This window comes from Centruroides vittatus, unplaced genomic scaffold (genome assembly GCF_030686945.1).
Source record: "Centruroides vittatus isolate TY-2023 unplaced genomic scaffold, ASM3068694v2 contig_767, whole genome shotgun sequence".
NCBI classification, from domain to species: Eukaryota; Metazoa; Arthropoda; class Arachnida; order Scorpiones; family Buthidae; genus Centruroides; species Centruroides vittatus.
Window position 1 is genome coordinate 1,051,222 of NW_027122496.1, and position 11,341 is coordinate 1,062,562.

Here is an 11,341-nt window from a genome sequence, read left to right on the forward strand (position 1 = left end):
ATGGCCAACATGTGTGAACCATCCCGGGGGGTGATCCATTATCCAATAAGTAGAAACCTACAGCGGAACAGTCCATTTACCGTTCAGCAATTATTTATTTACTGTGTAAGTTCAACACGGAGGATATTTGTGTGTGTGTGTGTGTGCGTGTGTGTGTATTCTTTTAATTTTTATTTTTAATGTAAAGAGCAGCGACCCAGTCTGGACAACGTCTTTTTAATAATGCACACATACACGCGAGAAATTTTTTTTTAATTTTTAATTTTATTTTTTAAAAGTTTTTTTTTTGGTTATTTTTGCATCATCTCTAGACGCTGCAAGCGCTCCTTACGGTGCCTCTGTGACGTCAGCGTTCCGCCAGGTGGCGCTACTAGATCATATTTATTTTTAAACTCAAGTCCTTGAGCGTTGATGGACCTAAAAAAACGAAAAAAAAATAAAAATAAAAATAAAAAACAGAAGGCAAAAATCGTGTCGTCGTTCTGTATAATAAACAATGCAACATTAATGGCTTACCCCCACGGAAAATAGAATAGAATTTCGAGTTGTCGCCGAAATTCTATGGTCCTAAAAAGTCTTTTCTTAAATACCCGCAGGTTTAATCGATTATCCGGTAGCTTTTTGCTAACAGATACGAAAAAGTCGAAGAGGAAGGACCCGTAATTCGTGTCCTAGCGACCATATGTCCTCCGACAGAACCCACACACCACATAATTTTGTAAACGTCACAACACCCCTCCCTTATATGACCATGAGATGCCAAATATGGTGATGATAATTGTGACGTCAGGAGGCCACAGTACTTTGCCTTAGAAGAGCAAACAACAAAAATTAAAAATAAAAAAAGAAAGGAGAAAAGAGTTCATCTGTATGTAAACATTGCTTAAGTAAGGAGTTTTTACAGTTTTTAAACACGTAAAACGTTGTAATTTTAATAAAATATGTTTAAAAATCTCGTGTAAAGAATGTTTCTTTGACTAAAAACACTGTTTCTTGATGAATCTGAGGGTGTTTTAATAATCCTCAGCTCGTTGTATTCCATACATTCGCTAGAATTTTGCCCTTATAATTTGAGTCTCAAATCGATTGAATTAATGAAATTACAACAATAAAATCTCTGTTAATTTCAGTAATTGAAAAATAAAATATCCTTAAATTGTAGGACATAAAATTAGGGAAATTCCCGTAATTTTCAGGAAGTACGAGGGAAAAAATCCTTTAAAATAGTACGAGACTAATTATAGCAAGATAATATATTCTAGAATGTTTAAAATTTCAGGATTTACAGGAAAAGAAAAAAAAAAGAAAAGAAAATAATATTCTAAGAAATCAATTTAATTTCATCATCTAAATAATTGTGAAGTCGGAAGGTCATAGTATTTTGACCCTTTACGGTGGTTTTGAACGTAATTTTAGAAAGAAAACTCCCGAAATCATGAAAATCTGAAGGATTTTTAGCGAAAAACAAGTAATAAAATTCTAGAATTGTCTAAATTTCAGGAAGTACAAACCCCGAAAATCAACCCTTTAAAGAGTTATAAATTGACTGATGGTAGGGGGGAAAACGTTGAAATTAGTTTTTGTATATGTAGAGCAATTTATGAGTGCTTTGTAATTTGCGTAACGAACAATTTTTGTAAAGTTTGAAAGTATTTGAAGGCATAAATTTAATGTTTACAATGGTTAACTGGCCGCCTTGTATGTGTATAAAAACGAATGTAAATTGCGTTGCAAGAATTAAAATTTAAATATATATTTTTTTCTAAATATAATATTAAATGTTCCGTGTTATGAAAAGTAATACGTATTGATATTTATAGTGTAAGAATATATTAAAATTAAAAAGTTTCAAAAAAAAAAAAAAAAAACCGGACGACATTACAACAAACACTCCATCATTAACGTGTCCTTCAGTAATTGGTTAAGAAATCTACAAGTTACACGAACTTAACGGTCATTCAGAAATTTCAAACTTAGTGTTTACAATACGGGAAATACAGGAGAACAAGGGCAAAATTCATGTGCATGACGTAAAATTACAGCATTGCACGAGCATTCTAGTACACAAAGGCGACATTTTGAGCCTGACCAAAAAAAATATACGTGACGCAGGAAGTATAAAAGTAAAAAACTTTTGGATTTGTTCAGGTAGCAACAAGTGGCTTTAACCGTCAGCTCATTCACCTTCGGTATTTGCTGAATTGTTTACCTGTATCTTCCCCCGCACTCTCCACCCACGCAACGACTCGAGTCAGCATTCGAACGAGTGATGGCGGCTATGGATGGTTACAGCGGTTGCTGGGGTTAAGGTGGGCACGAGATTTTACCTATCGACAAGTTCCGGCACGAAGAAAGTTGGGAATGTATGCCACCCATAACCCATTGGATGCTGATAAAGCCAATGCTAGACCCTATATTTAGTTACAGCGTCCAATCGACGATCGGGCGCCAGAAATAGGATCCTATGGCTGCAAATAACAACCAGTCAGTGTTATATTCGGAAAATTGGAATTGGATACACACGCACACAGAAATGGTCGACTAGTGTCTTAACAGATGTACCAGTGAAAGGCGGTAAACAGGGGGAAGAAGGTAGAAAAGCGGGAAGATGTCTCGTTTCCAGCAGCCAGGTAGGTACGACACAACACGATTCTGTTTGATTATCTAGGCCAAGGCTTAAACCTGTCGTGGCATGCGGTCTGCAAAGGCACCTGCGCTGCTTTTACTTGCCTTGTTTGTCTATCGACGTAGACTGACTGGTGCGACACCTTCTCGGCTCCTCCCCTTTGCACAGTAATCGATTCGTCCGCGACGCCATGTTTACGTGACGTAACGGGACTGTTGTTACACACCGCAGGGTCGAGAGGTCACGTTTAAGGACGACGTAAACACACAAAAAGTCGCCTCTAGCAACGCCTAGATTCTCGTACCGTTAATAGACGACGACACACACACTTATTTGGTACCCCAATTCCAACTTTTGTTACTAAAATAAACAAATTCTCACCGTTTTAAAATAGAATCTCCTTTGGCTAAGCTCCTTTTAGAACTAACATGAGACAAAATAGTTACATTACGTCACGTTCGACCAATCATAAAACGTGTTAGTTGCGTACGTATTGTTTACAAATGATGCGAAGCTTCCTCACGAACGAGTGGGTGATGTCATGGGCGAGGTTAGTGACGTGTAGTGACGTCAGAGGAATACGTAAAATTTCGTAGTAAACGAAGCGAAAGTAAAAATTATTGACATTGACCGTGTACTGATCTAACTCCTTCCGTAATTGTTTACCGTAACGAAAATGTTTACATTTTTTTCCCTCTCCTCGTCCGAAGATTTCTAGTGTTTCCATCGGTCTTAATTGCTTTCTTTCGCGTGTATACGAATTTTATTTGGTTTAACACAACGGGTATCGATTAAAAGTTATAGAAACAGACGGAGAAATGTCTAGAACAGCCAATAAAGATAATTGAATTAGTACGATAAAGTATTATAAATAAGCGTTAATTATTTAAACGGTACTAAAATCATTTGTAAAAATTGCAGGTTAGCTCTAAAATACCAATTACAGAATTAAAAAACGAAAACGAAAAAATTCTAGAATCGATCTAATAAATCGGTAATAATCTGTTTTAAAAAAACCGATATTCATATAAAAGTTCTAGAATATAAAACAAGAAACTGACAGAAATTCGTTTGAAATACAGGAATTTACATGTACGTTCTAGAATTTAAAATAAAAACCAATTTAAAAAATATAGAAACTCGTATCAAAATTCTGGAATTCGAATCTAAAAAAAGCGAAATGTAAATAAAATTTTTAGAATTTGAGCCGCGAAATTTAAAAACACGTGCGAAAATTGATAAAAAGAAACACGTCACAGAACAATAACAATTATAGGCATTTGTATCTAGATTTAAAAAAGAAAAAACAATTCTGTATCTCTAACTTGTAGTGTTTCCTTACATAAAACTTCATCCAGAAGTATTAATTATAAACAAAACAAGTATTGTTTATTATTAATTCAAAAAACATTCTTGTCATTTTATCAGTAAAGTGTTATCTGATAAGAGAACGATAACACTGTAACTTGTTGATCTTGGGGTTTCTCCAAGGGAACGAGTTTAGAATTTATAACCAAAACAGAAGAGAAGTAACTCGATTTGTTTATAAATACTCCCCCTTTGACCTCAAAAATGGGCAGTTGTTCAACTTCCGAACAGACAGTACAACACATGGAAAACAGAAGAAACTTTGCGATATTAAAAAATACAAGAAATTGACCCACTTTAGGGTGTCCTTGGTGTGTTCGGAATTAAAAAAACGATCCGGTTCGGATGGTTTGAAAATTGTAAAGAAGACCCCTCTCGATCTTGTTTGTAAACCGCTTTCGTAACTGTAGAAGAATGTTCTGGAGCTTCGTCACGTATACAAAAAAGGGCATGTTCGGATGACGAAAACAAGCCGAACATGTCTCGGTAGTTGTCGTTGGCGAAAAGGATACGACGCGCATTCCTCCGAATGACGTCAAAAGCCGACGTAAGGAGTTCGGACGAGATCGGCTCGGCTCGTTGACCATATATGGAAAACTTACGTCGCCTACCGAGAATTATTATTCATGACGTATGGCGTGTATGTGTCGTCTTCTAAGTGTTAAAACTAAGGAACGGCGGCTCCGAAACACATTCTTTCGAACGTGGAGAGCTAAGAGGGCATAAGACGAGTTCGGAAACGTTCCCCCTTACGAAACGGCAAAACAGTAACGTGAAAAGAAACAAAATAGCACGTACGGAGATTGAATGAACGGCCATCGTGACGTAGGAGCTTTACGTCAATCGGAATCGTCAACGGGTAGGAGGAGCCTTCGCTCGCTATTGGCCGATACAAGTTCGTACTTGCCAAATAAGGAAGCGCATAGTAGTACAATCCATTCACAAAACAGACGTATAAAGAGATAGGCGTTCATTCATTCGAGTCTGTCGTATAGAGACAGGTGATCCGAAGTGAGTGTTCGTTAAGGTGCTACTGTTTACCCTCGTGATACGAAACACGGTGTCTACTCAATCAAGAGATACGCGGTCTGTCGAAGACCGCCTTGACAAATCGACAACGAAACAATCTAGGAGCGTTACAATGATTATGGACGGTCTTGATACCTTGTCTCAAGTCGCGTTAAGTGATCAGCATTATTGTCTGAGTTTCGATACTTACAAAACGGAAGATATGGACATTAATATCAGTGTCGACCCCGTTATAGAAGAGTTATCTACCACGTCCACGGAAGTCACCAGAAGCTCTGTTGATAATCTCTGTCCTCCTCCTGTCATGGGATGCGACTGTGGGGATGACACACTCAACACTCCCGTCTCGACTTCTATCGATAGTAGTGCTTTTCTCTATACTGAGGTCACCATACCTGACCCCGTACCGATCACAGGTGAGTTTTTTCCTACCTTTATACGTTTTTCGTGTGTTTTTTTCCGTTCGTCGAGAACACCGTTAGACACGGCGTCGGAGGGGTGGCGATCGATTTACTCCATGTCCGAATTCTTAATTGACCTTTCAAGGTCGGAATTCCGCCATATTGTTTGGTCCGTTTTAGCGCTTTTGTTTGTTTGTTTTGTTTTTTAACTTAGTCTACGACGTAATTGACACGAGACGGGCCGTTAATTAGCCTCGTGCCACGTCTGGCGCCGCCCCGCGCGTGATTCGGCTTTGGAAATTGACAAATTTCGTCAATTACACGCGATTTCGTTTTCTATAATCCTTTTAGCCGAAGGGACATTTTTCGCTCGTGTGGAATGACGTCAACGCCGATGACGTCAGGCAGACGTAAACAGAAGAGATAGCTCTTCCAGAAAACGAAAACGAGGCTGGCCGAGTCGATTCGACACGTCCGAGGGGAGAAGAAAAAATACACAACGCTTAGAGAAATTCATAGTTACGTAATGAGTACTCGTACTGGGACGGGAAGTTGTGTGTTCCTCGGATAACGGTTGTTGTTGTTCCGTGACGTCAACCCAACAAACGATAAGATTCCGAACCGACGACGTAAACAACGCAGAATTTGATTGACGTAACTGATGATGTTTGTTCTGACGTCAACGGCGCAGAAATGTTTTACGTCATGGCAATAACTGACTCACGCTTCGAAAACGCTAGCAAAGTAGGGTGATAGCATTTATTATTTGTCGATTAATGTTTTTTAAATTGTTTGAATATACTATAAGAAAGGAATGCTTAGTTCCCAAGCTAACGCACTGACCCAACAAGGGGAGTCATTATAGAGGGTTAACTATCCCGTCTCGCGACCAATGGCTGACGTGTTCTACTTCTCTTATCGCTGTATAAAAGGTAGAAAGGACATTAGTTTCTTGTCGAGAATGACTATGAGACGCCGCTATCACGGTCGGCCCCGCCAAACTTTCCCCTGGTGGCCTTTGCACCCGTATAGAAAGGCGTATACGCGCGGTTAGTTTAGTTTAAATTTATCTTCTCGTGTTATACCAATAACTAAAACGTCATTTTTGTTTGTCTTTCAGCAGAGGCATCTGTCATGTCACCGGATAATAAAGAGAGCAACATATATCCCTGTTCCAGTCCCCAATCCACCGCTACGACTCAGAGGATCAGTTATAGAGGCACCTTTACTACAACCTCGGCACCTATCGACATTCCAGAAGGACCCGCATCGGCTTGGCTCGGTTCTGACAAAACTTCGACCATTCTGCCATTTTTCAACATTCTAGGAGGGCACTCCAGCTCATCAATCACCTCGGCAGTGGCTCAAATTCCAAGCCCTCCTGAAATGACTTCACCACCTCCGAGACAATCACCCGCTCCTTCTCACTTTTCCTCTTCTCCCACACCCAGTCCGTTCGACGTTACCGCCGATACTACCGGAAGGGAGACGTATACCACCCTGGAAAGTCCTCAACAATCAGAACAAGATGACATTCTGCACTCGTACAGCTCGTCTTACGACCCTTCCGAGAGTAGCTTCGACGTCAAACAACCGTATGACACTCCGGTTGTTTCGTCCGCCGAAGCTCTCGTGGCTGCTACGTCATCAATTCTCAACCCCGTGGCCGACGACATCGGCTTTCAAAGAGGTCTACAATGGCCAGGGTTTACAGATTACGTTCAGCTAGCTCCGGCCAGCACATCTATGCCTATCGTTCCCAAACAAGAGCCGATTAGCGAGGAACTTTATACCTCAACGCAACAAGCTTCACTCGCGGACTATAATCCCTCCACCAGCAAAGGACACGAGATCTTGAATCAGGCCTATCAGGCCAGCTCCGTTCCGCTCAAACTTTTGCCAATCAGGCCGAGGAAATACCCAAACAGGCCTAGTAAGACACCCGTGCACGAAAGACCATACGCTTGCCCCGTCGAGGGTTGTGATAGAAGGTTCTCGAGAAGCGACGAGTTGACACGTCACATAAGGATCCATACCGGACAGAAACCCTTCCAGTGTCGTATTTGCATGCGCTCCTTTAGTCGCAGTGATCACTTGACAACTCACATTCGCACCCATACGGGAGAGAAACCCTTTTCTTGCGACACTTGCGGAAGGAAATTTGCACGTAGCGACGAGAAAAAACGTCATGCCAAGGTGCACTTGAAGCAAAAGTCAAAAAAGGAAACTCGGCAGACTTCACCCGAGTTACCCTCACGCGCCGAGATTAATTTGGATCCGGGTGCATCCTTATCCATTAACGTCACCATAAGTGACCTCCATTGAACGTACGCGCAAAGAAGAGCGTATTGTTATTGTTCAGCACGGCGGTCCAGGCTGAATAAATGCCTGGACCGTGAGGCTTTCGTGCCTCAAAACGCTAAATTAGGCGGGATTCCGGCCGCGTTGCAAAGACGCTAAGGAGAGAAGTTCCACGGTACGCAATGGTGAGCAGGAGACGGATGACATATATTTTTTTCTTTTTTGCCTTCGCTCAAAGCCTAAATCCCGTAGATGGACGAACAGAAGGAGGAGAAGGCAAACTTAGAGATCAAATCTGTATTTTTCTATTTTGTATATCCTCAAAGGAAAGTAAAAATATGAGATAAGAAAAAGTTAGTTCCCCTCTCCTTCAAAGAACTCGTCCATAAAAAAAATGGCTTCTAAATGATTTACAAAAGAGACACAGATGTTTCCTTTGGTGTTATGTTTTGCTGTCGTCTATAAAATTGTTTTTTTGTTGTTAAAAAATTTTAAATGTTAAAAACCAGAAATCTGGTATTGTGATTGGTGCCTGTTGTATATTTAGCACTGGTTGTCCAGTGTGTATGATGCCTTTTCTCTTCTCAATTCTCGCACAATCAAAACAAGATACAAAAAAATACAAAAAAAAAATGGATAAATCAACTTTATATCGTGGCTTACAGATACTTTTTTGTTTTGTTTTTTCCCATTAATTCTCATTGAAGTAACTGAATGCAACTATCTTCATCATCAAGCATTATTTGTGTTGTTATTGTTGTAAAACCGTGTGTTGTTATGTTATATAAAAAAAGTCTGTTAATTGTTCTTTTAACTCGTCTCATTGTTTGTTTTAACATTTTATTTTTGATCTATTCTTGAATGTTAACTTTGAATCATTAAAAATAATTATATATATATACATATATTAAAAAAAATATATATATATAATATATTAAGTTTCAAATCTTGTCGTTGTGTTTTTTTTTTAAACTACGAAATTTTATTATTACACTAAACAAATAAAAATGATATAATTAAAAACAAACCATCCAATTGATAAAACTTGAAGTAATTAACATCGATTTTGAAACTGGCGAATCGCGGGGCTCAATTTAAAAAATTTAAATTACGTAACAGAGAAAACGAATTATTTAAAAACGTTGAAAACTTCGTTAATTATCACACAAAAGATTTAAAATTGACGAATTAAAACGTTCGAATTTAAAAATTTAAATTACGTAACAATTGTTCGGGATTTAATCAATTTAACTTAAACAATTTTCAAAATAAAATTGATTTTAAACTGACAAATAATAAGATTTTAATTTAAATTGCGAAAAGGTTAATTAAATATTTAGGAGTTTATCAATTTAATAAAATTAGTTTGAATTATATAATAAACCAGAAATTTTCTACGGTTATTATTATTATTATTATTATATTTTATGTGTAGACAGTGGTCAGTGTTGTTCCTCGTATATTCTAGCTACACTTCCCAATGTAAATTTACACCTTGATAGTTTAACCTTTACAATGGTTAACTGACAGTTGGGTCAACTATTATAGTTATATATATATATATATATATATATATATATACACATAGAGAGAGGGGAGACTTAAAACTTCTACAATGACTACATCTTCGTGTGTAGTAGAGAAATATATTGATTGACCTTGAAGTGGTGCAAAAGTTGTTATGGTAACACAGCATCTCTCCTATCCGTATCTCATCTCTAGACATTCGACTATTTTAGTAAAAGTTTGTTCTTCTAATAGACGATAAGTGTTCTTTCTGACTATAATGTCTTTTACTACAGAAGTAAAAGTTTCGTAACAACACTATGAAAGTAACATGAGAAGTTACAAAAGAAGTGTTTTGAGTAAAATAATTGACAAAGAATTAAATTAGTTACATTTAATAAATGAGTTTAACCGCTCATACCACCAGTAAGCGTTTTAATAGGCGTAGTAAAAAAAACTTCACTCATTCATTCATACGAATAGCGCGCGCGATATACGCACGAGACATGAATGATGCGAGAGTCTCATTATTACGTCATTAACTTAAAATAATTTCATTCATTGAATTGTTTTATTCGTGGAATCTACTACATTCATTTAATTAATTAAAAATCTACGTTAATATATTATTTAAATACGATCTTTTTTACTGACAAAACGGAGATAGATTTCGACTAGATTACGATTTAAATTTTTATATAATTTACTAAAAAATATACGTTTTAATGCCGTTTTCTGGATTAATAAAACATTTCGTTTGAAATTTAATGAAAAACGTTCAAATTTAATCTACATTCATTCATATAAATGCTGTGTTCTGGGAACCGCCGCTCGAACATTGATTTTAATACCCTAAATATTAAAATTACTTTACATAGAAGTTGTCTGTTATTAATTAAAATAATTAATTAATCATTTGATTTAAATTATAAAAAGTACCACTATAAATAAAATAAAAATGTCTATATATTAACAGTTCTATCAGCTCCTGACATGTATTCTTTGTCGCATTACTCTGAAGCTTTAAGGTAAAGCTAGCATTTCTGTGTAAAAAGAAATTCATAAAACTGTTATAAAATTACAAAATTTTGACAATAAAGTTAAATCATTAACTATAAAAAATTATCTCGTTATAAAATAATCTATTGTTTTATTATATTTTAAGTGATTTCTTTAAAAATAACAGGTAGAAACAACTTGTTTCACTGTTGATTTTGAACATTTTCTAGTTAATATCGACGTCAACACAGGACGATTAACATCTGCAGCTGGTGGATGACGTCAAAATAACGTCTAGTGACACTTGGGACACGTGATGACGTTTTAAAGACGTCATAGCGAACACTCTCTCTCTTATAGCGCATGAGCGAGAGCGGTTAGTCCGAATGTAGTGAGTGCAATTAAATTTATTTTGTGTCAGCACTTTAAACATTATTTTTTAATCTAAATTAAATTAATTACAATTAATTTCTGGTTGGTTCTAGTTTCTAGAACACCCGAAATTACCGGAGAAAAACGTGTAACGTAATTTATTAACAATTATCGAATTGTAATCGATCAAACGGGGGCTATTTTATGTATTGCAAATCGATTTTTCTTTTTTTGATAGAAGACGTCGGTTGACGCAATGAACTGCGGGAAGGGACCACATGACGAGTGGCTTTTTTTGTGGATGAACAAAGCGGCAAGTGTTGCCAACCCGAGCATTCTTTATTTCACAAATATATATATATATATGAATTATATGGTATTTATATACAAGGCTTTTATATGTAAATATATATACATATACTCAAATAAACGTAAATTTTTCAATATATGTAAAATATATTTGATATAATTCGGTTAGAAAATCCAATTTACTGTTAAGTAAAAACATTTCTTGGAGAAAATAAGTAACTTAGCAACAGTGTAAACAGATTAAAGCAACTGGCAACACTCTTACGCAGCTTTTTCGATATCCAAAGCTTGCAAAGTATTGCCAAATGTAATTAAAATTTTGCATCGGAAAATATAATAAAATAAAGGTAAAATGACATATAAATTATTATTTAAGATGGTTTATTTTAGATTAAACAAAAGAAAAATATATATTTTATCTGTTAGCTTC

The 11,341-nt window shown here is 36.7% G+C and overlaps 1 protein-coding gene and 1 long non-coding RNA gene across 5 annotated transcripts; one reads left to right on the forward strand and one right to left on the reverse strand.

Annotated features, from left to right (window-relative positions):
• Nucleotides 1–241: 241 nt before the first annotated feature.
• LOC136981561 (uncharacterized) lies at nucleotides 242–6,073 on the reverse strand. The gene is made up of 2 exons (XR_010881739.1): nucleotides 5,965–6,073; nucleotides 242–417 (listed from the first exon to the last, which is right to left on the reverse strand). It is a non-coding gene; the product is annotated as an uncharacterized lncRNA (long non-coding RNA).
• LOC136981553 (early growth response protein 1-B-like) lies at nucleotides 2,258–8,671 on the forward strand. Of its 4 annotated transcripts, none has more exons than XM_067277872.1 (2): nucleotides 2,258–2,630; nucleotides 6,545–8,671. In XM_067277872.1, the coding sequence occupies exons 1-2, from the start codon at nucleotides 2,609–2,611 to the stop codon at nucleotides 7,747–7,749; spliced, it is 1,227 nt and encodes a 408-aa protein (XP_067133973.1). In that variant the 5' UTR covers nucleotides 2,258–2,608; the 3' UTR covers nucleotides 7,750–8,671. The 4 variants fall into 4 exon arrangements, with proteins under 4 accessions (XP_067133973.1, XP_067133971.1, XP_067133970.1 ...); XM_067277870.1 differs by lacking the exon at nucleotides 2,258–2,630 and adding an exon at nucleotides 4,252–5,439 and having other exon boundaries at nucleotides 6,548–8,671; XM_067277869.1 differs by lacking the exon at nucleotides 2,258–2,630 and adding an exon at nucleotides 4,260–5,439.
• Nucleotides 8,672–11,341: the final 2,670 nt, after the last annotated feature.

Excerpts from the sequence above, each read along its gene's own strand:
- LOC136981553 (XM_067277869.1), top strand. The coding sequence starts at position 5,136 with ATGATTATGGACGGTCTTGATACCTTGTCTCAAGTCGCGTTAAGTGAT. Across the intron at positions 5,440-6,544 it reads TGACCCCGTACCGATCACAG|CAGAGGCATCTGTCATGTCA; the intron begins GTGAGTTTTTTC and ends TTTGTCTTTCAG.